Genomic DNA, 27506 nt, shown 5'->3' with positions numbered 1-27506 from the left:
TTTTTTTTCTCTCATTACTGAAATTTTCCAAAGCAATTATTGTATTCATGCTAATTTAATGAATTAATCATACTGGAACAAATATTATAGTTGCGCTCTCCCTCTATTAAGATTTGGAGGATTTTTTTGAATTCTTGATGTTTAAATTCTGTAAAAAATTAGAATAAAATAAATCCACATTCTTAACCACCTCCAAAAGATCAGTCCATTGATTGTATTTTCTGTTCCTCCCCTTCTCTCGAGATATTAATGTATCCCTCAGTTGCTTGATTGATTTCTTTGGTGTGAGCTGCAGCCTCCTGACGGCGGCGTTATCAGGCTTTCCACAGCATTTATGACTCTGCGTCAGTTAATGGCCCACGGTGTGCACTGCTGCTCTTAGCACAGGATATAGCTGACACGGATACATTTGCCATCCCTCCCATTACCAGTGTTTGTGCCGTTCAGTCAGCAGCTGTTAAATATGCCACATGTTCTCAAGGAGGACATTAACAGCTTCACTGTGCTCTGGCAAAACCCAAAAGTCAACAAAAACACCAGGTCCCCCCACCCCTCCCACCCAACACGTTCAGACCCAATACTGCACAACTTAATTAGATTCACTATTTCTCAAAGCAGAAATCTCATCCTCCACAAAGGTCAAAGGTCATCATATCAATAAGTTTTCTGCAACTGACGACTGTTTTCTTAATTTTGATGTGAAGAAATCACTGAAAAACCACCAGCACAATTTGAGTCATGAGAAGTTATGAGTTCAAGTTGCTTCTGAAAAGAAAGGAAAGAATTGAAGAATGAATGTCTGAAAAAAAACAAAAAAAAAACAACGATTCCTAATATTCAAGAGTCTGGAAACAGCAAAAGTTTGACGATTGTGCTTTGAAAAGAAAAAAAAGACGGAAAAGATGAATTGATGGATTATTTTCAAATCGGTTAATCGATTAATTGTTGCAGCTCTACCTCAACCACAGATTTGCTCAGCTGTTTGATTCTTGGAAACCCCGTTTGTTTCGTCAGACCTGCCGTCTTATTTCCAAAAAGAATCGATTCAATATGGTGTATCAATATAAGACAAAGAAAAGCAGAAACCTTCCTAATGGCTACCTTTTTAATACTTGATTAACTGGAAACATGTACATGATGCTCTCAGTGCAAGTGAAGAACATTAAAGGAGTCTGAAGCCCCCACCACCACCACCACCACCACCATCTACTCTGGTTTGTTCTACAAAAATAAACTATCATGTAAGATGATGAGAGTGGGTTTGATGAAGCATCCAATAAATTACACGTCCATAAGAGATCTTAACTGAGAAAAGAAAAAGCAGGACCATCCCAAAGAAATTCAACCACAAAAGAACATGTACATGATATAACTAAAGTGCAATATGGAATTTAGTCAGCAGCACCACAATACATTCACAATATAAATACTTTCAAAATGAAATAAATTATGGCGGAACAGTTAAAGCAAATGTACTCAGAGAGCAGTTTGTCATGACTGTAAGTCCATACAATGTCAGTGTCGCCCAGCGTCCCGATATTTGTGAAGGTACATCATATTCAGACAATAAATATTCTCCTGAGCACTGTTTGTGCACACAGCTGGTTGAAGACGGCACTGTGTGTGTAGAAGTAACTCAGCCTGACAGACGTGTACAGAGTTCCCAAATAAATATAGACCAATGGGATGTTATGGTAGTTCGTGAAAGTCCGGGAAGAATGAGATTGCTGTAAAACACAAAAATACACTCAAAGCAAAATTATCATACAAGCATGGCCCTGCATGGGGCCATTTTGAGGTGGCTGAGGCAGCCATGATTTTAATCTCTCAGGTCTCCATCTAGGTGAGCCTGTGTCAGTGTCTTAGTGCAGCTTCACACTGGCTATCAAGAGTCTCTCAGCCTCTTGTTGTGATCGACCGTGCCCGCCTCCGTTTCTTGTCACTCTCCCTACGCCGTCCAAGCCTCACCTTTTTTTTCCTCTTGGTCGCCACCTTTAGTGGCTGGTCCTTATAAGCCAGTGCCTTGTTGGTCTCCTGTGGTAGGTTAGGACCCTCTCTGTCCAGTCTGAACCTATCAGGGAGGTTCTTAGTGGCCCCTTGGGGCTTCTGGTGTAGGTCGTTCCCACTGAAGTTAGGGGTTCTGTTCTGCAGAGGTGGAGCTCGCTCATCGGCTGTGTGCACCTCATCCAGCAGCTCCTGCAGCCACAAGCGACGTTTGAACTCCTGCAAGCTACGGCCTTTGTCGTGCATCAGCTGGGCATGGCTCACTGACCTCCTCCTGGCAGGAGGGTAAAGTTAGATTCCGTAAATAAAGGGGTGTCAAGGTAGCCCCCTAAAACTCTATTAAACATGAGCGGGGCAATGTTTAAAATCCACTTGTCTTTGTCTGCTATAAATGTTTGATTGCTTTTGGCCAACAACTTCATGATACACCACAACTTCATGTTTGTTGGCAGTGAAACTTCAGCTCAGGTTCAATTAAATCTTCAGTGCAGTAGGTGGCAGCATAAACAAGTTTCTGAAAACCATCACTGATCTCCACTCAATACTCCAAAAAGCCAGAGTTGACGTTGGGAAAACTTCTTGTACTTTAATTCTAGCTGTGCAGACAACACAGTGCTTTTCTTTTCTAAATGTTAACTATCTTTTAACAGTTAGTACTGTCTACTCCTTGTTCGAGTGAAATACTTTTTATGGGAAAAAATCCATTTGTGCCTCCTTTCCCCCCCAAATTAATTAAAAAAATAACTTACGTTCTGCCACTAAGTGCATCAACTGGTCTCCCGTAAAGAGTCAGAGGGGAGCACAGCAAAAACATAGCCAGACTCCACTGATGAAGCATGGCTATGGAACACATCCTTGAGCCTAAGAGCTGAAAAAATACAGGATTGTGTTAGATATCATTGCATTAGTCGCTTGGAGTTAAAAATCTTATGATAAATGAAGGCTCAATTGTGCTTCTAATATTCAAGATTTTAGGACACTAGCAGCGGAGATGAAAAGTTTACAAGTCCCGAGAAGGTGAGATCTCTCACTCAGCATTAAAGTAAAAGAAAGAAGAAAGGGAGACTTACTTGCTGGGAATTTTATAGTAAAAAATCCACAAAAAGGTAAGATTGCAAGGTCTACAAGATAATCTTGTGGGGAAAAAAATAGATGAGATTACTTTGCCAAGTACAAATTGGCCAGTTTAAAACTTGTGTCCAGATCCATCGGTGAGAAGGCAGCCTGGGGAAATCCCCCTGCAAGTCTTATCCATTCATTTGCCTCCCAACAGTCTGTGTTGAGCTATTTATTTCTCCCCTGTGTCCCAATTAAGAGAGAGATAAAGATAGAAAGAGCAGAAGCAGCAGCAGCAGCAGCAGCAGCCCATCAGCTGCAGAGCTGCTCCTCCACTCCAGCCTGTAGTAATCTCATGAAGAGTAATGCTAAAGCATCATCTCTGGTGGTCGGAGTCGGAGAGGAAGAGCTGAGAGGCTTTTTCACTCCAGCACTGTGAGCCAGCCTGTGTGAGAGGCACAGAGGGAAACTCGAACTCCTCTTTGGGTGAAGATGCAGGCGCTACCTTAGCCCCTACCCATTAAGTCCGGTCCTAACACCCTCCCCAACCTCCCGACCCTCCCCTCTACTCCTGTCTACCTCCCCCACCCTTCACTAACACCTGCTGTGACAAGACGGTGGCGTCCCCACAAACTCAAACCATCTAAACCACCACACAAAAAGCTTTGGAGGAACTATATTTTTATCCAGTTTTGATTTCTATTCACTGTTCTTTCTGAATGGCGTCCAGAGGTAATTCCATCATCAACCGTTCAGAAATGACAGGTGTCCACCATTGGAGGTGGTCACATGTTACCGAGCTGAGAGTGCACAAGGGGAGGGGCAGGGTTACTCCAAAGTAAACAGCTAGGCCTAACCACTCTCCCAGGGGAGAATGACCATAACCTCAGAGAAACTCAACCCACAGCCTCTCACTGCAGACCATTTTATTCACCTCCACTCTGCCTCAGCAAACCAGCTCACCACCGAATGGTTACAGTGGGCTCTGAGGTATCTCTGAAATTCAGCTAATAAGGAAAGTGGAGAGCTTTGCATCGAAGCAGCTGCACAATCCCTGGATGTGTGAAGAGCATTAAGACCAATCTGAGGCATTCAGTTGTATTTTTAGAGAAATGTAATAGCTGCATTCTATAATCTGGTCTAAGGGGAAGCTGGAGCTAAAACAACAGAACGGCAGTGATTGACAGAGCTCTGTGAGCCCAAATGTAGCTGTAAATACAACTGGGACCGGGAGATAATTCAATATCGGCTCAACAATATCTAGATAGGGTCCCACTGTGCCACTGTCTATAAATATTCACCACCCAAATAAAAGATTTCAGCCATGCAAATAACAATTTCACTGATAATTGTAACTATACAGGATGGATTGATGGACTGTTGTAATGTGGCTCTGAAATGTTTTGATTGATGGTACATCCAATGTTTGTTTCCATTGCCAAGCAAATTTCTCTTTTTTTATCAGGGGTTTGTGAAACGGGCATCATGCAGAAACATTCTCTTAAATTTTCTCTTCATTTTCTGTTGATAAAAAAAAAACAAAAAACAGGAGAACACTGGTGAATCCCAGAAATCTATGGGTACGAACAAAATGAGAGAGAAAAATAGTGGATTCAAACAAATTTCCTCTAATTTGTTTGTTTACTGCTTCTTTTTTGAGGCCTGTTGTCTAAGCACAAAGGAGTTTTTTTGTTCTTTGCTGGTATTTTGATCAGAGTTAAACAAACAGCAATCAGTGCTTCAAATGTCACCCACACAGAGTAAACAGACTCATATAATGGCTTTAAAATAAAAAATAAAGGTTGTAGCTGCGGCGGCACGGTGGTGCAGTGGTCAGCACTGTCACCTCACAGCAAGAAGGTTCCAGGTTCGAGCCCTGACTCGGTCACAGGATCTTTCTGTGTGAGTCTCCATGTTCTCCCTGTTCCTGTGTGGGTTCTCTCTGGTACTCCAGCTTCCTCCCACAGTCCAAAGACATCAAGAGGGGACGAGGCTGATTGATACTCTAAATTGACCGTAGGTGTGACTGTGAGTGTGAATGGTTGTCTGTCTATAAGTGTTGGCCCTGTGATGGACTGGCAACCCATCCAGGGTGAACCCTGCCTCTCACCCAAAGGCTGCTTGGATAGACTCCAGCCCTCCCACAACCCTTAACAGGACAAGCAAAAGAAAATGGATGGATGGATGGATGGATGGATGGTTGTAGTTGCACTTCGCTGGACACGATAAAAGGAATTAATGTGCAGGATCATGGCTCAATTAACAAGTAAAATCATTTGAACTTCATGAGCTCATTTAGCTGTTTATTTATTCATTACACATCTGTCAGGTTACACAATACCATTATTTTGAAATCGTGTTATTGTTCACCAATTTTCTATATTAAGTTTTCGAAATCTGTGCGATCGTTGTTAAGATATTTCAGTCTGGACCAAAGTAGTGGACCACCACCAACAATGAGTTGCAGTCTCTCAATGTTTGATTTTTTAAAAACGACTCCAACTTGGACCTTAAGTTTGTATTACCCGGCCCAGTTATTCACAGAGCTGGCAAATGTTCCCCCGTAACCTTCCTGTTCGGTAGGATGTGAACATGTAGCTTTAGCTCTCCTCTGCGTAAAATGTAATTGGCTTCGAATAAAAGATGCCGATTAAAATGAAAATGAATACTATGTGTACTCAGGATTCAGGAGAGACTCTCAGTGGTGGTCTGGCAGCAGGTTGTTCGCAGCCCAGTTAGATGTTCAGGGTCGTGACCCGTCAGTGCTAAAGCCCCTACAGATATTATTATTATTATTATCATTATTGTCAATATAACCCCAAAAATCATAATCTTGATTATTGCGAATCCAATTTTTAACATTTGTGATTATTCACCATAATCATCGTTTTTAGGTATACTGTTTTACATTCCCTTTTAAAGGAAAAGCTTTCACTTACTATCTTTTGCATCAAAATTCACGATCCTAACAGGACGTCTATGAATATCAACACCTCCTGATCTGGCTCCGTGTGCACTCTTAAACACCTTCGTATCTGCTTCTGTGTGCGTGCCCAAACGTCATGGATTCGTCTCTGGTGGGCTATTTTTTTCTCACCATCCAGTTTCGTCTGTATTTCAACAGTTGTCATATTTTCCATTGGATTTATTGTAGCTTATATTTGAGATGGGCAAGCTTGTGACCATAAGGTCGTCGGTTCAATCCTCAGGCAAGCAGGAACAAAATAACCCTCAAACCCCTTAACCCCAGCTGCTTGGCCGATCAGACGGGGCTTGTTTTCCAAGCACCTCCGGGTGTGAATGTGTGAATCGGATGTGTGATCGGGCGTTCCTGTCATAAGAGAGAGTAGAACAAATAAAGGTTCTAACACTGTGTATCAATAACATCATGTTTTCATCGACCAAGAACATTCATGTGCGAACTCTGAGAACTAAGCTGTATGTGGTGAAAGGCTTATATGTTGCCAGTTACGTGTATACGTCGATCACACATGCAGTTATTTTATGCGACTGCTGAATTTTCGCCAAGTGGCATGTTTTGTTTTTTTTACCCATTTGGGCCACATATGAGTACGGGACACACACACACACACACACACACACACACACACACACACACACACAAGCAAATATGAATGTATATTCTACCTGCATTCAGGGGCCAAATATTAGCTTAGTTGCATGATGATCATGGTGAAGGAGGTCCTGTCAAAACTCTTGATTCATTTATGTGGTTTCTGTTTTATTGCATAGAATAACTTGCATTTCTCCTTATTTATAAAACCCATAAAAAGATTTCTGAGCAGGGATGATTAGTAGAATCACTTCAGGCTATAGAATGTAGAACAGTTGGTGGTAAATGACTTAATAGAGGGCTTGGTATTTTGCAAGCAGTCATGATTTAATTCAGCAAGGGGTCCAGTAGGGATTTAGGGCTGGGACAAATATACGGCAGACCCCCCTGCTGTCTCTACAACTTTGCTTTCTTCTGTTTCCAATGAGTCTGCCCCAAATGTCCAACACTTGAACACTCGGTAGGGGAAAAAATACCTCATTAGATTCCATGCTGCAAAGACTTTACCTGCAAAAAATATGAAAAAAAAATCCCATTTCCTGGCAGACAGCAGCGTATGGAACAGGAGCCAGGAAAGCTGCTTTTGATTCATGTTAAATTGCACTCTTAACACAGAACAGTATTCCCGTCCGTTTTTCATCCCTTTCACACTGCACCTACTTCACATGCACACACACACAGAACATCTACACACCCACCACAGTTTCAAAGAATGTGTACTCTCCTGTTCCACGCTCATACACACTCTGCATCCAGAGAAACACCCCTATTTTGTGCATAAATTCAGTGCTCAGCATCTATTTTTGGATGTGTTGTGCCCATTCCCTATATTGGTCCACCCTGTTATGTCATCAATTCTGGCCTTGCTTGCAGTAACAGTTCCTGCTTTTGTTGTTGAGTTGTGTTCAGAGTCACTATGAACTTGGCCATTACGGTTCGGTCTGTGCCAGCGGCTCGGTGGTTATTCCCATCCATCTCACACTCTGACTTTGTCAGCATCCTTTATTATTTTATTGCTATTTTACCGCACCCCTCCCCTTTAACACTGAACCCTGTTCATGCTTTAAGAGGAACTTGACCATTACAGCAAAGTGAAAAGTGAAGACAGTGAAAACTTCAGATACCTGTTTTAATAAAAATAAATTCGGCACAGTCTCTGTTGAACATGACGTTCAGCAAACTAATATCTTATATAACACCTCAAATGTCATCTGTGCGTGGCTACAAAGAACAGTTATAATGTATTTGATAATGGCCCCTTTATGATGCAGTCAAGAGCTTTGATCACTTAGCCATTTGTTCACATGAGAACCTCAGGTTTGTTATCCTGGAAAACCTCATTTGAAAAATGACTTTTGCAGAGTTACTTTTCCCTCTTTGTGGTTTTTGTAGCGGCGAGTCACAGACCTCAGTCAGATTATTTGAGTCGTGCTTTACAATGTCGTATTGTGGCCAGTTGGAAGCGTTCTCTGCTCATCATTCTCTACTACCGATCATAACTGTCATCCCTGGAATGCTCTTTATTCTTCTTTACCGTCTTCTGGTTCAGATATTTTCAACAGTCCTGCTTGTAAGTTAGGGTGAGTAGAAGTTGAGCAGATGTGTTTTTCAGTTGGCAGTTTACTAGTGCTCAAATTGTGTCGCTCGTGTTTTGATAATTCTTAATTTGCTTCATGGACTTGACTTCAGCTCTTCAGGGATCATCATAAAATGTAATGGGGGATACAGCAAAGACATTAAAATTAAAATAAACATCTCCCCTTAAGAGATATGAACAGCTGTGACCTCCCGAAGACTTTCATTTAAAATCACTTGTGATTTACTGAGTTTGGAAGCTTTCCATGAAAATCCAGTGAAAGAGAGCTGAGCCACAGTTTTCAGTAAATATCTTGGTCCCAATTCTTTAAAAAGAGCACATTTAAGCCAATCCTGTCAAATACATCTTTGAAATTCTCAAAAGAGGGAGGAAATGTCCAGCAAACTATGACAACCCTGACTGAATTTTTTTATGATTTAAAAAAAAAATTATGATTAAAAACTGCTATCTCGATCAGTTGATGGTCTTGGATTACAAATTAACGCATCACGGATAGAGACGGTGAAGAAACTAAACTAAATCAAAGAAAAAAGAACATTTGTTCAGAAACCTCCCTTCCTTTTCCTTCCCTTTGGTTCCCTCCCACCCCACCCATCCTGGACCTTATAGAGTCCAGCAGGAATGAGTCCTAAACTCAGGAGGAAGTTAGAGTAGTTGAATATCCGCTTAACTGTCTGAAATGAGGTCAGCGGCTCCTGATAATGTGTGAGTCATGCATTATCAGCATGGTTTGTGCCTACTGAACATTGGCTTGAACATGATAACATCTGCGCTTCAAAAATGATGCGTCGTTTAAGATTGTCTGGATGACGGAATGAGGTTATTAACGTCACCTTCTTGAAATAATTGCCAGTTTTTTTTTGTGTTTTTCTGAAAAAAATTGAAAAAAATGATTATTTTAAGAAGGCGACGATGATCTAAATTCTGCTGAAGTGGGGCTGCAGGCGACAGTCGTCCGTAGTCTTTGATCAACCTCTCAAAGACGCTGACACCAGCGGCTCTCAAGCTCAAGACCAGACGGGGTCACTCGGAAAAAAAAAGAAAAAAAAATTAATGTAAAATAAATCACCAGCTAACAAATGAGCATCTGTTTACATGTGTGCTATGTTTATAAGAGCTTCGCTGCTCAACTTTTGCCGTCAGGCCTTCTTTTCCCCTGCACAGTTTTAAACGATGGAACTTCCTCCATGTACCTACACATGCTGAGCGCTGTTAGCAAAAGTAACGCTCTTAAACAATTTTTCAGGAGGGAATTTATTTGGTCGGTGAAATATGTTGGGGTTTTTTCCCTCCCGTGACCTCAGCAATACAATGCTGAGCTTTGATTCTCCACATGGAAGATGCACTGCTGACCCACATTAAATACAGGTAAGACCCTTACTATAGATGACTACGTCATAAAATCCTCACTTCAATAAATTCTGACATCCCTTTAAGCGGTTTATAATAACAAAATCTTGTTTCCAGTGTGAGCTCATTTGTTTTTGCCTGGTGAAAATCCAAAGTTACACGAACAAGTGACAGGGCTATAAAGATTCCTCATTTCCTATAAAGAAGGTAAATTGTTGTACACGGCAATTTATATGATACTTTTTAAAAGAAGTGGCAGTATTTTATTATTATATAAATGTAATATGTGACGAAAACAAATAAACACAAGGGCACCAATGAAATATTTTACGGTCAGCTAATGATAAACTTTAATCCAGTAGATGATATCTTTACAGTCTTGCATATAATGCATGCACATTTACAAGCTTTAGGTTATATTACATTCTAATAACAAATGCAGATTGTAAGGTTTTGGGCTACAATGCACAGTGGAAACCACAGTGTATCCACACTTTAAGAGGCGTACATCCTGAACATTACCCGACTCCTGCTCAGGGTTACCAAAACATGGCCTCCTCTGTCACGCATATATTTGATCTGAAAGTAGCTGCAAGATTTGTCTGTTTCTGTTTTTCCTGCATGATATATGATCGTCCCTCTCAGAAGGCGCTTTAGGGCTGATTTCCTATTTACAACTCCTTTTTTTTTTTTCTCTTCATGCTAACCATAAATGTCAAGCTCCAGGAGACAGTGAGTCGGGGAGGTCTCACCAGGACAAAAGCATGTTGTCCAGACTCAGTCTAGAGCACAGGTACATTAAATCATTATTTTTCAGACAGGAAATATCTGCCACTGGACATTTTGCCTGTAAAATGTATTTCTAAGATGAAATGATTCCAGCTTGGCAGAGCTTTACTCTCATCAGTGTTTTAACACTGATTCACTGTAAGAACTTGTTCCTTGTGAAAACTTAAAATGTTGTCCATCTTATGATCAAACACATGGTTTGATCATGTCCTGGATGTGATTCAGAGTGATTCAAAAATCAGAAAAACAAATCTCTGAGCTGGCCTCATGAAGTGCCCACCACATTAGCATTTCTCTCTTGGCAGATGTTGATGGCAGGGTGTCTTACTGTGGCTGGTCTCTCTGCAGTGGCCCTGTGCTGTAGGCTCTGGGGAGGAGAGGGGAGGGAGGGGAGGGGAGGGGTGGTCAAACCCAAACCATAAGTTGCCCGATGTCTGATGCCCCCCTCTCATTTTCTTGACCTCGAAGGCAGTCCCCAAGCCAGCTGGACCGAGTCTGAAACCCCACACAGTCACCACACAGCCACCACCAACGGCCGCCACCCTCCTGCCCCTGACCCATCACCCAAAACATTACCATAAACTTCTGCCCGGCTGCCAAGCAACACACACAGCAGAGCTCACAGTCCGGCTCTGCAATGCCTGTCCATGTATAGACACCTCTGTCTGAGGGGGGAAAGTGGAGCTGGTGGAGAGGAGTAAGCGCTTGGTTATGATGGCATTTTACACGCGACGTAAAAACCTACTGTGGTTTTTATTATTTTGTGGCTTGTGGTAATGCTGTGGCATTGCCTGTGGAACAGAGTTTCTGCCCACTGCAACAACTACTGTGCAGTTTTTGAGGCTGTTGAAAAATGTGTCAGTCAGTGTGAACTGTTTGAAACATGCCACAAGTCTGCGTGCTTCACGTCTTTTACTCGCTTGACAAATCGTGCCGTTTCGCATTGCCTCAGCCTCTGTGAAAACTGAAGAATCAATGGAGGACTGATTGAGAAGACCACACACACATGGTGTTACGGTAATGACGGGCTCAGTCTGTTTGTTTGCATAAGTTAAGAGCAGGCTCAAATCATTAATGAGTGCTTTGCGTCCAGCGTGTAACCACAGTTAAGCCAGTGGGTCAACAAGGTTGGCCAGACTAACCACCATGTGTATGTGTGTGTGTGTGTGTATGTGTGTGAGAGAGACTGTGTCTACAGGCATCTGCATGCCCTTGAAAAATAAAGTTAACATGCAGAAACCTGAGTAATATTACCAGAATTTGTCAGAGTTCCCTTGTTTTCCTGCCTTCATTTGCTCTTACATCATCTATAAGCAGGCTCTGTAATGCTTCTATATTTAACAGCATCGTTTCTTCAGCAACAAAATCTATATATATTTGTGCTCTGACACACATACAGTTTTGTTTTCACAGAGAAAAAAAAATATACCTGAGACGTTTCAGTGAAAAAGGCTTCACTTGAAATTTCCAAATCGTTATAATGCACGGTGCGAGCCAAGTGCACTTCACCGACTCAAAGCTGATCCATTTACTTTAAATGAGCTTGTCTCTGTTGGTTTCCTGACCAATTACAGTACAGTGAACTTAGGTCCTGTATTTATTTATCCATATGTTATTTTAAATGGACTGCAGTCAATGCAGAGGCCTTGTTGAGCGGTCTTGTCCTCCCAGCCTTCCCTGGGACATGCTAGCAGTGCTTGGCAGGCAGACACAGATGCTGGAGGCAGCCTCTGGACAGCTTTATCCTGCGTCGAGCGAGGCCACCCGCTTCGCACTCACCAGGGCACAGTGACTGGCACAGCACTCCTTGGCCCCAGTTTTCACCCCTCAGTTTAGTACTTCTGCGAGAAAAGTCTGCAGTCTCTAAAACTCTGCGGCCATGAAAAGATACCAAGGCCAAGTCGAGAAATAATAAACATACTAATATAGTTTATGAAGCACTCTGAGGAGATCATGAGTTGTCTGAGTCTACGATATAAATGTTTTTGTATTTTTTTTTAATCAATAATTTAAGGTTACACTGTTTGGCCGTTAAATCAATACACAGTTGTTATAATAATGAATAAATTGGGAAAAAAAATGTTATGTTCAGATTTATTTAGTTTTTTCAAGTACCAGTGCTTCTTTTTTTGGTGAGGATTAGCTGCTGTCATTTGCTTTCCTTTGGGGGGGTGACACAACAAACAATCATAGACTCGGGCTGAAGGAAACGATGATGGGCATTTGAAAATATTTCAAAGTTCAAATAAATAACTATTTAATTGGGGAAAATATGAATTCTGTATTAAATATATGCAAAACAAAATGTTTGATGCACTTCTTCCCAAGGTGTAAAAGAGAAGCATTTGTTGTTGGACATGGAAAGACACTTGAGGGATGCAGAACATAGAACGTAAACGACCGGGTGTGGTGGATTTGATGCCCTTACCGACGCTCTTATTTAGCTGATTTTATTAAAGGAACGATTACACAAAACAAGAGATTTGTTGTTTTATTGAGAGTACTTTCCAGTTGCATAACAGTGACATAATGTTCACCACAGCCTCATCTTCTGTTGCGGAGGAGATCTGAACCAGATGTACTTCTCTTGTGAATACAAAAACTACTTGAGATGACACGGGACACAGTATTTATTTGCCGTCAGAAGTGACCTCATAGATAACTATGTTTTCTGAAGGACCAGTGTCCATCATTGCTGCGCAAACGGCTCAGATCAGGTCTTCCACGAAAACAGGTTCAGGCTTTTCATGGCTGATGTAGAAGAAGATGATAAAAGTCAAAGAGTGCTTGAATAACTATGCGAGGAAGTGTTTCTGATACACAGGCATGAAACAAGCACAAGCAAACGCTGTTAACTATCAAAATCGATTATATTCTCTGTACTCTGTCCTCCGGCTGTAGGTGAATACGGTTTTGCATTGACTGTGTTTGTTGAAACTGTAAACCTTGAGAACCAGCAGACTGTTTAGCCTGAATCATATAAATGTATACAACACACATATAGGTCAAAGATTCTGACCGCAAGCTGAGAAAAACCATACTGAGTCCAGTCTTGTGGTTAGTTTGGGGGACGAGAGTATTTCAACACCGGCCCCATCATTGCATTTATGGATTAGAATTCAAAGCGGAGTTCTCTTTGAATTTTCAGGAGGTATAATTTTCAGCAGAGCTCTTTTCTTGCATTGGTTGATGAAACTTGCTATGTAATTCTATAGTTTTCAGAATGGTTCATATGGAGAAAAACACCCCCCAACACACACACACACACACACACACACACACACACACACACCATGCCATAAGAAAAAGCTCTAAAGGAACCTTTTCTTTCATAAATTGAAAACACTCGCGCGACCTTCGTGATGTCAATGTTCAAAAGTGTTAATTCACTAATGAACAGTGAGTCCATTAGACATTTGATTGCACACTCTGGGCAGCAGATAAATCAACGCTGAGTGTAATTCAAACATGGGCTCGAGCCAGGCGGCTTGTTTTCTGTCCGCCCGTGGTTTTCCAACAGTCTAAATCCATGAAGCGGATTTGCTCACAACAGCCAACATATTTCTCCAATCTGCATCCCCTTGTAAAGCGAGGGAAGGAAGGCAGCGCTCGCAACTGTTTGTTTTGCGCACAAGGCCAGGCTTTCATTGCCTCTCCGCTGCATGAGCAAAAGGGAATTAGCTTTTAAAAGTTTGTTTTGTAAAAGTTGTAAATAAAGTGGCTCTGATTCAGACACCAGATCACCTTTCTCTCTCAGATGGGGTACGGCTTGTGTGGGTGGCTTTGGAAATACTGAGGCATGCTGAATATGTTTATATTACGCTGTCCCCAAGGAGAGTTGAGCTTTGTGGTGCAGATGGATTACAGGGGGGAAAAGAGCTGTTGTAGAACTTTTTAAAGTTCCGTGTTAATGGTGGGAGTGAAGTGGCTGTGTAGGTGTGATGTGTTCGTTTCACAGGTCGCTGGCATTTCCCTACGTGTTCATGAAGGGGAAGGAGGGGTTCTAACCTCAGCCAGAAATACTGGTGTCGGCTGCTTTTAAAGCTACATCAACGTCCTTTATATTCAAGCCCTCACCAAATGTTCATTTAGCTCATCTCCACCAGGTAAATATTTTTAGATCAACAGTGTTTAGGTATGTAGAGGCCGTCCTAGAATACATATTCCACATTATACAGCACCAGAGATTTACTTCTGCCACGAAGGCTGCTTCTCTGGTTCGCCCTCCTCTAACTCTAATGCGGATGAATAACTTAATAAAGCAAATTTTCTTGAAATTTCGATAATGATCTTTTTATTAGGGGGCTAAAAACAGTTTACAGCTGAAACAGGGAAGGCTGCAACCTATGAGGTGGGCTCGTGTGGACAGTTGCTTGCAATAACTGTCGCTGTCAGAAGATGGCGACAGAAGTTCCACACTGGAGCTTTAATGTTAGGTTTAACAGGGATGGCGCCCACAGGAGATAAACGATTGGTCTATTTGCCATAATTCATCTGAACCTTTTTGCATCTTTCATCTTTTTTGGGGGGGGGGGGGGGGGGGGGGTGTCGCCTGCATAGATTTATCTGTGATTCAGTTCTTGTCAGTGTATCAACAGCCAGTACCGGTTTATCAACAAATCCAGCTTCATCTTACACATTAAAACCCCACACCCCTATTGTTGCACTGACTGACCCCAAACGGCCCAAATTCTCAGCTAACGTAAAGTGAGATAATTCCATGAAACAACGGCCAGAAAAGACAAAATCACATTAATGGGTGGGGGTGGTTAAAAGATGTCGATAGATTTATTTGAACACCTCCGCAGCTGTAGATATCTGTTCCCAATCAGGACTTTTCGTGTAAGAGCACACCACCTCCTCTACACTAATAAACCACAGTTAGAGCAGGTCTGTGCTGTTTTGATGGAAGCGTGTGAGCGTGTGTGTGTGTGTGTGTGTGTGTGTGTGTGTGTGTGTGTGTGTGTGTGTGTGTGTGTGGGCAAGCATGCCTGAGGTTGCTGAGCCTCGGCCTTCTCCTCAACATTAATAAGGACTTCCTTCCTACCAGACAGAGTCAAACACCTGATCACTTACCAAGGAGGACATGCCCATGCATCCCTCAGAGCTGGCAGCCTGCAGCCTCTAATAAGGATCGGCCTGTGTTCTTTAGCTGCCCATCAATCAAAATGTTCACATGCCGGACATCCATACACAAATCATGTTTTCCCTCCGTACTCCACCCCTAAATGTTTGAGTGTGTGTTTGTGTGTAAGTAGATATCATGGGTGGCAACTATATCCAGGGAGACAGAGTAAGAAATACACACACCACTTCAAAAATTACGGCTTTTCCTCCAATGGCAATAAAGTTTGGCTTCTTCTAAAAATGTTGAGCCAAGATACACCAGGTGAAATGTGCATTTTTATGATGTGTATAACCTCTTATTTTTCCTCTTTAAATATCAGGGTTGGAAATGGTTTTTCTGTAATTGAATTAGAGTGGCTAGTCACAACTGACTCAGGAACACATTGACAGAGTTTTCAGTCCAGATGCTGTCAAAGAGTCACTTGGCCAACGCAATCGACAATTTACTGAGCAGAAGATGATCTTTCTTACTGTAATCGGAATCATTCTCAACTGAGACGTCATAATCCATCAGCGGTACACGATATGTGAATGAAATGGGCTGGATATTCTCCGACCGTGTCGTGTTTGTTTGCCAGTCGTACCACTTTGCAACCTAATGAAAAGCAGGCTGTACCTGACTCACGCCTCTAGGAATCTTTGAAAAACTTCCTTTGTCTCAGCTACAGACACCAGGGTGTAAATTGAGTTCAGAGGACAGTATTTTACCCCCCACAAAAATCCCAGGAGGTAGTACTTTCTGAAGTTCCAGGAACCATGGGGGGGGGTCTTTTTCCACTGAACATTTCCAAATGGTTCGGTGCTTGCTGCATTTTATTTCAACTGCCACATTAAAGAAAATGACTGCTTATTGTTGCTACACTACAGACACGTTATGGAGCAGAGTAACAAAAAAGCTTATGCAGCAATGAAGAGGCCTTACTAGGTGTTAATCCTGGAGACAACATCCAGCCAGGATTGGAAAACAAACCTGCAACCAAAAAGCATAGAGCATTTAAGTACTTCAGCAGATTACAATGGACCACAGAAGGGCTGGGCAATATGGCAAAAATATCATGTTCATTTTTTTCATTTACATTGCATTCTTTGAGAGGCTTATATTTTGCTCTTTGTTCCTCAAAATGATTTGATTTATGAATTATTTGATTCACAAATTAAAATAAACTATTTATTTTCAAGACGCTGTGTTGCAACCACCAATCGGTGTGGCTTTTCTCCCAACGTCACTGACATCCTGGAGGCAAGAACATCCTGGCGTCTGCTTGTTAAATCGGACATCGCATCATCAAAGCAGTACTGTGTGTGAGTACTTTGAGCTCCTATAATACAATTTTATACACCATGGAATTATGTTATGAGCACTTACACGATGTGGTCATTAAATTTCACAATGTTTTTAGGATTTCCACGACTGATTAATAGCAGCAATAATGATTATATCCATAGGTAATGACAGATGAAATGGCAAGCTAACATAACGATCTCATGCTAACGTAACGATCTCATGCTAACGTAACGATCTCATGCTTACGTAACTAGCTCATGCTAGCGTAACTAGCTCATGCTAGCGTAACTAGCTCATGCTAGCGTAACTAGCTCATAATGTCTTAACTGTGGCTGTGTGTAACTTGTGAGACCAGCTGATGATTTAATTTACGTGAACTTAATGTCATTACGTTTTCCAGCCTCTGTAGGACCCCCACAGTTGATTTAGTGCAGAAGAAATATTTGTGCTGACCTTAGTGAATGACAGCAATTGCTACATCCCCTCCTCTGAACAAGCAAATGCTAAGTTTACGTAAAGTGAACTCAACTCCTGCTCATCCTTTTGTTTTATTTTACAAGATTATGTTTGAAGTATTGGATCGTTGATGCAAAATTAAAAGTGGTTTATGCCGTTTTGAAAAAGAGCAAATATAACTTGCCCTTCACTGGTTCAGCAGTTGGCGAAGACAACTTTGTCTCGGCAATGCTTAACGTTGCTTATGCTGCCATCCTCTGTTGAAAGTACGCGTTGCATTGCCTCACTTATTTACTTAAACCCAGTTAGAGATGCACCTACTTTGCTTTTTTTTTTTGCAACAGTGATGAAGTTTGGTTGAAATTTTCTTGACCGTAAAATTGAAGTGCAACAAAAGACTCACCTCCTCTTCTAACACCGTTTACTATATTACTGTGTGCTTCCTTACTCGATCTCTTTGCACTTGAATGAGAAGTTACCATTACTTTATACTTACCTCTGTTGTGAATCTTGAGTGCTGTTCTGCACTTGTAGCTTTTGGATATTAGGGGCAGTATTTTTTTGTGATTGATTGCCGTTACTGCTGCTTGTAACTACCCAGTTTTTCTTGTGTTTGTTCCAAACAACCCTCTGTTTTGTCCTCCAGTAGCATAAAAATCACGTCTCTGTTCTTGCTGTTACCCCAGACCGCGACTGCTGTTTCACCCCAGACTTTCACACTCTAACAGAATCCCGATTGTGTGAAACCAGCAAGACTGTTACATACAAATTGCGTGTTGTACAATTTCCAAACCACATTTGGGTTAATTTTACATTTAAACACACCAATTTTCATCATAGGGTGACCGCTATTAGTAGCTCAGATATTAAATCTCATTAATTATTGAGTAGATGGTTTAATCACTAGCTCCTGTTGAATGATGGTGGGCTAAACTGCATAGGGGCAAAAATGTCACACACACACACACAAGCACGCACCAAAAAAAAAGATCTAAAATTGCAGCTGAATCAAACATTACAGGAAAATAGAAACTTTCCTAATTTTCCCGAGTGACCTCTCTGCGCACAGAAATCCAGGCTCAGCAACATCACATTAATTTTGTCCATCTCGTCACTTTGGAAAGCCTTGCAGACGATAAAAACGTCACTCGATTTGTGAGGTCCTATATTCAAGTTATTCCTTTCGCTGCCTTGAGCAGTTGAGTGGTGCATATATAGAAATATAAAAGTTTCATATTTGTTTCAGGTTTGGCTCCTCCGCAGCTAGCTGCAACCCAATAACTCAGCGGCATTATTGATGACAAACAAAACAGACCTTTTTCAAGCTCTATTTCCGAAATGCAGGTTGTTTTTCAATATACGTCTGTGTAGGTTTTCCACAGTTCAAGTCTGAACAAATTCAAGCTGGAGCCATTCTGCAGCACGAAGGTCCTCAGCCCTGTTTGATTAGAGCAACACACAGGAGGTCCAGAGGTGTTTTCTTTACCTGGGCCCATAACTCTTAAAAACACACAAACACTTGGGTTGTAAATGACCTGTTCATCACACAGTGACAGCAGAGGTGATTCTGGACTCTTGGTGGGCCAGGTGTGCAGATCAGGACAGCTGTGCTGTGCCAAGACCTGTTGGCATGGCGACGCGGGACCATGGAAAGTTCTGGAATCTGTCGCTGCTGGCAGGCCGAGCTCCTGAGCGGGACTGGTGTTGGCTTTGCCTCCAGCTGTTTCTTTACAGACATGCTGAACGCCAGCAACAGCCAGGGGCCAAGATCAGCCCAGCGAGTCTGGCCACACACAGGCCACTTACACACACACTCACAAATATACACCCACAGTTATACAAGCACACGCAAACAAACATACAAGCATTTTCTGTAATCGCCTGCTCTTTGCCAGAACAAAATGCAACAAACCCAAATATCTTTTCACACATATGTTTTCTTGTTTTCCTTTCTGATTATTCAGTGTGTATTTATATGTTTTTATTCAAAGTATGAACTTGTTTTATTTGTTGTGCCACTCACTGCTCCTTTTTTTTAATACTGTGGATTTTCTTAATTATTTCACTTTGTTTATGCCACATTTATTTTATTAGCTCTACCTGTAGCTGTCCAAGCTCCCAGGTTTACACACCGGTCTCTCTCTTAGTGTCAGGTCATTAATCACAAGACCATAAAATTCTGACAAACACACGCTACAGACTTGTTACCTTTTTCATAACTGTAAAGCCCTTTGCAACTCTAAAACATGCAATATGAATTAAGCTGCCCGCTTATCGTTTCTGTTGTATGCATTTTTCCACGTTATGCAATGTTTTCTCGCCTGGTCGTCCGACTGCTTGGCCGTCACGTTCTCGTTTAATCTCGTAAAAACATCTGAATGGCTCTTCAGAAAGGCGGAACCAACCCAAGGTGATTGCTGCTGTGACAATCTAATGGATTTTTTGATCTCACAGTACTTCTTTGTGTGAACCTGTTTTAACAAAACGACAATAATGAACAACACATTGGTACCTTGAAATCATACCTACCATCAGCGTGCCAGTCAGTTTTGCAGCGCAAAAAAACCTCTCAGGGACAAATATGTTACAGATGTTGCCGTTCCAGTTCTTAACTAATTTATCATGCGACAAACACAGCACTGTAATGTTCCCACTCCAGCTGAGCACTATCAGTGACGCTTGAAACCTTGATTGAGGAACCTTTGAAGGTGTGGCAGTGAATAATCGTTCTGTTGAAATGGCCCAACCACAGAAAAATAAACTTGCCATCTTTTGTTTTTCTTGTGTGGTTGACGGTAATTCATTGAGTTAAGAGAAATGGGAGGGAATTCTTTTGAGGCTTTTGTTTGCTAATTCATTACGTTCTTGAGCCTGGGAAAAGTGGCTGCGGAAATTAAAATTTATTGAAATCTATTTCAGTGGTAAAGCTGGCTGTATTTCTTGGAGAGTCGAGTTCTTTTTTCAAACGTGCAAAGTGATTTTTGGTCAATGAGGAGGTGAACTGCCTTTGTGGCTGTGGAAGGAGGAATGTGTAGATTTGTGGCTGGTATAAACCCGCAGCTATAGAGGAACTGGTTGTAATGGCTGGGCAGCAGCCTTTTATGTTGAAAGGAAAACACTGTGATTCTCACTCTTGCGGGTAAGCAGCCGAAAGAGCATCTCACTCAGAATGACAAAGTGTGTCAGTTAGAATTGAACTGATAGTGATGTTGATCCTTTAAAGATCAAATGATTCATTTTATATCCACCATTTGAATCAATTTAATTATGAGAGGAAAAGAGGAAAAAGCTCCAGTTTCACCTGCCTCGGTAGCGGTAGAGGACGACTGCGACACTACACAAAACATTTCAACTTTTACCATCACAACACTGTGACTACACTTATTCCTAGAAATAAAACCAGCGCAAATTGTTTAATTTAAGGCAAATGACAGCACATAGGTGAAGCTGCATTTTTGCCTGTTGCAGGAAGGTGGAATGTCAAATTGTCGTGCATGCGGATTCACGGGAAGCCTGGGGTTGAGAAGTTTCACGCAAACTCAAGTGTGAGGAAAGAGAAGCATAGTCCATTGTATGTGTGAAACCCGTGGGATAATTAGCTATGAACATATTCTGCCTCTTACAAGCATCTTTCACATCGATGTATTTTTTTTTTCATCCATCTTCTTTTCACTCCATCCACTTCCTTAAGTGTATTTGTCTGCACTGTTGAATTTATTCATAATAATCCATCGTCTAAGATTTTTGGGGGGTTTATTAATGTCGTCATAATCAATCCCTCACCAAAGGACCTCGCGCAATGCTGAGTGAGCTCATCGCCACCAGGCAAGTCTCTCTGCATTTCACAGCAAATGTATATGAGTTTTCATTCTGCTGATGCGAGGATGTACACTGCACAAGCTCTACTCATACAGACGGGGACAGATTCCTCCAGCCAGCCCTCTACCAACTTGAATACGGGTAAACAATTTGAAGGTGCAGCCCTGACACTCCCGCCAAACCTATCAGACCAAACGGATCAAAATTCAGGGTCAATGACATAAGCGTTGTGTGTAATAACTGTCCCTGCCAAACCTTTAGATCTGTGACTCCGTTTCGACCCTGTGGGCTCTGCTGTTATTATGGAAGTCTCGGTAAAAACCGTTGCCATTTGTGTGTTGCTTCCTCCCTCTGCTTACTTTGGTGAGTAGTTTTATTAACTGCCACTGGAGGGGACCAAAGTTTGTAACATCTGTGTATGATTTCTACACAGTGACTTAAAGCCATTAAAAACTCTTTTTTTTTTTAGTCAGTTGATCTGATGCATTACTCATCCAGCATTTCTCTAACCAATCACTCGCGAACACTGCGTCCATCCCTCTGATTTCCAGTCCGAAGCTGCAGTAGTGGGTGCAAGCAGGAGTTAAAACCAAAGAAATATGTTTCTTACATATGGAACTTGATGTTACAACAACGTGAGAGCAATTTCATTCTTGAGCTCCATCTTCATAGAATTTTTTTTCTCCTGTTGCTCTTTTCCTGTCCTGGTTTTGACACAAGAGGACAACTTCACCGTTCTGGACTGCATCAACATAGTTTTGATCAATTTAGTTGCCCCCCCCCCCCCCCCCCCCCCCCCACAGAGGAGTGACACGTCAATATGCACAATGGAGAGTTATTTGACCTTAGGTCAAATTCAGGGGTTGTGAATTCAAAGGCGTGCTGCAAATGCACCAACCAGCATGACTTCTTCTCTTATTCATACGGTACTTCTTTTTTTTTTGTGTTTTGTTTTTTCAAAACTGCCTTGCTGCTTTTCTCCTCTTTATGTCGTGTCACCATCAGGTTTTAGGTATGCAGTCTCACTTGAAGCTCTGTCCATCGCCCAGCAGCTGGATAGACCGCTGAGATGAGGTATGACCTGACTGACTGAAAGACTTCCTCCTCTCTGTCCCCTCTCGCAGGGCATAGGGTGGGTGGATATGGTTAGCAGCAGTCATAACAAGCATTTTTCAAAATGAGCTTCATCTGATGACAAGCTTGGACATATTGAATGCTCCACAGTGTTTTCCAGTCCAAGTCTCTGATGTTTCCGTCCAACAAAGACTTTTCTCTGCAAATGTGTGGAGGGAGGATATAGAAAAAACATTGGAAGCGGGAGTAGACATCATTTAGCAAAGCAACGATTTCAGCATCTCCGACACAGCTGGACGCGCTGCCTGCTCAAGCTGCTACAACAATTTTCACTGAATTCACCCCAAATCATTATGTTGTCACTTCAGTTTTACTCTCACATATGACATTTTATGTCTTAATGTATGTGGTTACAACTACTTATTGCTTTACCAGAGTGTGTCCATCAACTTGCAGAGCTGCCCAGATATAAACTCATTTCCATTTAGTGTCTACTGTTACTGTTGTTACTGTTAGTTTTCCATATCCGTGGCGACTGCCAGCACTCATCCAAACCACCCAGCTGGTCTGATTTCTACACCTGAGTTTACCATTTTGTACGGCAGCAGAAGTAAGAGCTGTAGAAAGGTGACAACAGTTTTCCCTCCCAGTTTACCAGCCTGCACCACACTGAGTCTGACAAGCTGCTGAAAAATAGAACTGGATCACATTTCAGCCTCAAAAGAATGCACAGGGGCTGTGAGTAACCCCGTGGTCTGCTTTGGCATGTTTGGTCTGGCGCTTCATAATATCATGTAGTGTGCCATTGAGGATGGAGGGCATGAAGACCAAAGTGAAGTGTTGAGGGTGTTGCTACTCCAGATGCCAAATACCTAATAGTGGCACTGTAATCAGTCTTCTCCCTAATATTAGCACCATGGCGTTTTCTCCAGGGTGGTGGTTGGTGTGTTTGGCTCAAAGCATCCTCTTCCTGTGGCTTTATAAAGCGCCTCTTGGCAATAGTCAGTAGTCAGTACACTAAAAAAATCCTGTTTTACTTTGTATATGATTCTTTTACTTGACTGGAACACAAGTGAAGGGCAACAATCCTCAATTTCAGCACTAATCCTTTTTAAAAACAAAAAAGATAACTAACTCCGTTATGCTTCTCAGCATGTCAGGGGCTATTTTTTGGCATATGGTTTAATCATTGAGCTCTGCAGGAATTCTCAGGTTTCCCTTTTATCTAAACCGGAGGTGCTGCTGATGACGGGCTAAAGAACACACTGAGAACAGGTCCAGTTTCACAGAGAAATAAATTATATATTCCCAACAGGATAAGACATCAGCTTTAAGATAACTTGTTCAGTGCACCTCAAATCATACGCGGTGTTCAATATCACCCCCACAGGCAGTTGTTGCACATCCTACCCTGCAGGGTTACCTTCTACTACTGCACCTGTGCTGAATTAGCAGGAAAACTCATATCCTCGCCTCAAAGAGAAGATCATGTCTATTAAATTTGAAGCAGATCTCCGGTCAATCAAGCCACCCAGTATGCACTCTCACTGCAAATTAAAATTAAAATTGATATCCCCAGCAAGGCCAGTGTTTTTTGTTCTGCCACTAAATGTTGGCGATTTATCATTCAAACATCCTAGGGTTTTGTGTAGGTACTTTTGGACCTCAGGTTCAGTGGGTTTGATGCTCAGCCAGGGACAATATCAAATCCATGCCAAGAGTCCAAGCTGTGAACGCTTGTCTGAGAGTTACCGTAAATCCTTCTGCTCGCACCACTAAGAAGCTCAGAAAGCCACAGCCATGCTATTTGCCACCCCTGTGGTCCTTACAGGTAGCTGCTAAGACTCCCCAAATTATGATTTCAATGTAAAGGAGAACAAAGCTCAATGGATAAAGGCCTACCTGTTGGCTCTCATTTTCTTCAGTGGATAAGGACTGCAGCTGTCAGTTTTACTCTGTGTTGATTAATCTGGCATTTTATTGGATATGATCCTGATGATTAATGGCATATTATCCTGGAAAGGCTGGCCCTCTGATAAAACATTCAGGTTTGAGATATTTCCTGGCTGAACGTGATATTTTTGGCTGTTATTCTTTAACACGTTTAACTTTTGAGTGTGATAAATGCGTAATTTCTTGTGCTTGATTGACCATTTATACAGAGTTGACCAAGAAACGTTATACCCAAAGCTCACTCCAGGAAGTATTTCTCTTGAGTAGTTTAAGTGTAATGAATATACTTCTGTTTTCACAGTAATGACTCAATTTAAACTTGTCATATTTTAAACAATTTACTGATAATGCTCAAATGACAGCCTCAAGGGCATCATATTTTAATGGAAGAAATCCTCCATCGAGATTTCACTGACTCACCAAGCGTGTAAAAACAATGATTTAGCATAATGTATTTTTTAAAAAATGATTATGTTCTTAATTTAGACACATTTTCCAGACGGAAAATAGTCAGTCAAATGGTTCCAAGCATGAAGTCCAACACTGCCCCCAGCAGGAGTTCCCAGCAGGCTTCTGAGATCACACATCAAGGTCTGTCGCTGGCCCTCGACCCCTGCCCAGGCCTCTGTGATGGGGAGGGCCGAGGACTGAGTGGGCCGTAGGAGACAACACACCATAGCTGTGTGCAACTGCACAGTGAGTCCTTTCGCTCGTTGCCATGCTGTAGCTGACCGCAGGATTGCAGTGTTTACTTAAGAGCCGGTGCATAAGAGAAAGGCAGACCACCGGCAGTCACCACCCGCCGGGTCCTGGGCAGGACCTGGGGCTCATCTTTGTTGAAAATGGCTCTGGAACCTGCCACCTCCCACTGGGCTGACCTATATTTAGCAACAAACTGAAAAACCTCCTCATTCTTAAAAAGCTGTTTAGGTTTCCATTGAAAAGGGGGTTCAGAGGAGGACTGGTGGTGATGCTGCACTCCTGTGGTCTGAGAGGTGCTTCACTTTGCCCTGGACTCACCTGTACTTGATGTTTGTGTTAGCACCTCACCTCAGGTGGAAAAGGTTTATCTCCCGAGGACTAATACAGTAGCATAAACATCGTAGCAAGAATGTAACAAGTGATATTGACAGGAACAAAAAAAACCAAAACATTGGCATTTTAGCATAACAGGTATAGTTGACAGTCTTTCCATTGAAAAGTGATATTTCACCCAAAATGTGTAATTTGCCTTTCAATGACTCAGTGTTAGTGTCTTGAAGTCACAACTTTCTTATTTGATGGATGTTGGTGACTCAAGACTTCAGGAAACCACCCAAAAGCCACGGTGGCCGAGGTGGGGGGCCGGGGCCAGCAGACCACCAAATTAAAGCAACTTACTCAGTCGCTGAGTCACTGAGGGTGGGTGCTAAGAGATGTGTAGTCAGAGGAAGCATTGGGATTGGATGATGTCAGCGATGATGATGATGATGATGATGACGATAGCTACCAAGATGAAGTTTCAGTCATGGCAGGATGACAGCCTGAGATGAACAGTAATTCAACAGATCTCATCGATGACAGGATTCTGCCGGGATATCATTGATGCTCCGTGATCTCATCTGAATCAGGAGATCAAACGGAGATGAAGAGTTCCATAAAAGTGAGAACTCTGAGACCAAAGTCCAGATTAATCCGAGAGGTTTTGTGAAGTAAAACAACCCATGAAGCCTCAAAATCCAATAAACTCGGAATAAACTGCCAACAGCAAAATGACCCCAGCCAGACCCCTGAGAATGAGAATGTTTGATGAAAAAGTGTAAAATGATTTGTGCTTTTTGTGATGGCGCAGGAGCTCAACGTAATTGATAATGTTCCTTAAAAGAAAATTATTCATGCTCCGGATTTGCGAGCACCCCTTAATAAAAGTTCCTTCATGCTCAAGGAAGAGCCAAATTACATTTTTTTTTAAAACACATACTACACTCAGAAACAGACTTTTTTTGCCACTGATTTCATTGCGATTGTGTTGTGCCCTTAAACTTGCCCAGATTTCTTTCTAAATGTATTCAGCATCTGGATGTTTTACTGAAATCAAGACCTTTTTGCTTCATTTACTCAAGAAATCAGATTGCATATTTCCAACTTAATGACGTTTTGCTGACGCTGTCTTTTTTTCTGTTTGTATGCTGTCCTGCTCTTCCCACTTCTCAATGTCTCATTGAACTCGAGAGGAGGGCAAATCCAAGACAGGACATGCGTGTTACATGTTTTCATTTGCCTTATATATGCCTGAATAGTGAAACAATCCTTCTTTTCATGCCCATGGTTTCATTCAGTGGGTGGCGAGAGCACCACTATGATTGGGGATGAGGGAGCTGGGTGATTTTTTCCAAGGTGAGCACCTCATGGGAGATGACTGTTCGCTGCCATTAGTTTAAGTGCAGGAGTGTCAGTTAACCCGACACTGGCACCAGGAATACTTAATGCCAGATGGAGGGAGCTGTCCTTGAAGTCTTAACAAGCAGGCGCAGAGAAACAAGCCTTTATTCAGTGTGAGAGAACATAGAAAAAATTGATAACTTAGCAAGGTTACCACAAAGTGTACGTTAAATCCCACATAGGAAAGGGGGGGATAAAGGAGGTTGAACAGGGTAGGGAGGGGCAAAAGTCCAAACTGGATAAAAACACAATTTAGATGTTGCTGACTGTAATTTTTATTGCGTTCAAAATATGCGGGGAATATAAAACAAAGCAGCGGTTGTCACGCTAAAGTGTCCAGCTGCTCAAGAGGTGTCAAATTATTGTACCTCAGCTGGATACATCGATGTTGGAAGCCAGGGGGTGAGAAAAGAGCCAAACCCAGCAGACTTTGGCACATTTGTCCTCTACCGCTGGCACGGATGAGCCACGCTGTGAGGCTTCAGACCATCGATAGGCCCCCGATGTTTTACTACCCAAAACTATGAGCTCCTACAAGAGCAGAACCATGAAGACTGCCTCCTTGAAGGACAGTAAACATAACGACAAGTGCTTTCCCCACAAGTTGCACCTACACTGTAGTCCATTTACCAAATTGTACTGATTAGGCAAAGTGCAGTCCATTCAAGCAGTACAAGGCCAAAAAGGTTCAAGTTTCAGGGTTGCAAAAATAAGATCATATCAGCTTAAAGTAGCAGGTTTTTAGGAATGTGTCCTGGCTGCAGTAGGCACAGAGCTGAGAGCTATTACTTAAAATAACTTGACACCAGAAAGACCCCAACTTGACCAGCAAGGAAAATACAATCAGTTATGTCAGTCTATGGAAGCACCACACACAGAGATCCCCAAAGAGGTCTCTTATTGTCAACTTTGATCAAATCCACTCCCCTTTTTCTTCTTTGGCATTTAACTGAAAATTGCGCTTGAGCCTTGCCAACAATTGCAATAAAATGCTGAATGCA

The 27506-nt window shown here is 42.0% G+C and overlaps 1 protein-coding gene across 1 annotated transcript; it reads right to left on the bottom strand.

Annotated features, from left to right (window-relative positions):
• Positions 1–1136: 1136 nt before the first annotated feature.
• LOC147259139 (parathyroid hormone-related protein-like) lies at positions 1137–3524 on the bottom strand. The gene is made up of 3 exons (XM_086207854.1): positions 3075–3524; positions 2754–2872; positions 1137–2278 (listed from the first exon to the last, which is right to left on the bottom strand). The coding sequence occupies exons 2-3, from the start codon at positions 2855–2857 to the stop codon at positions 1897–1899; spliced, it is 486 nt and encodes a 161-aa protein (XP_086063980.1). The 5' UTR covers positions 2858–2872; positions 3075–3524; the 3' UTR covers positions 1137–1896.
• Positions 3525–27506: the final 23982 nt, after the last annotated feature.

Source organism: Aulostomus chinensis, chromosome 7 (assembly GCF_037954235.1).
Source record: "Aulostomus chinensis isolate RoL2024-O1b breed Wild chromosome 7, RoL_Achi_v1.0, whole genome shotgun sequence".
Lineage (NCBI taxonomy): Eukaryota > Metazoa > Chordata > Actinopteri > Syngnathiformes > Aulostomidae > Aulostomus > Aulostomus chinensis.
This window is presented reverse-complemented; position numbering and strand designations above follow the sequence as displayed.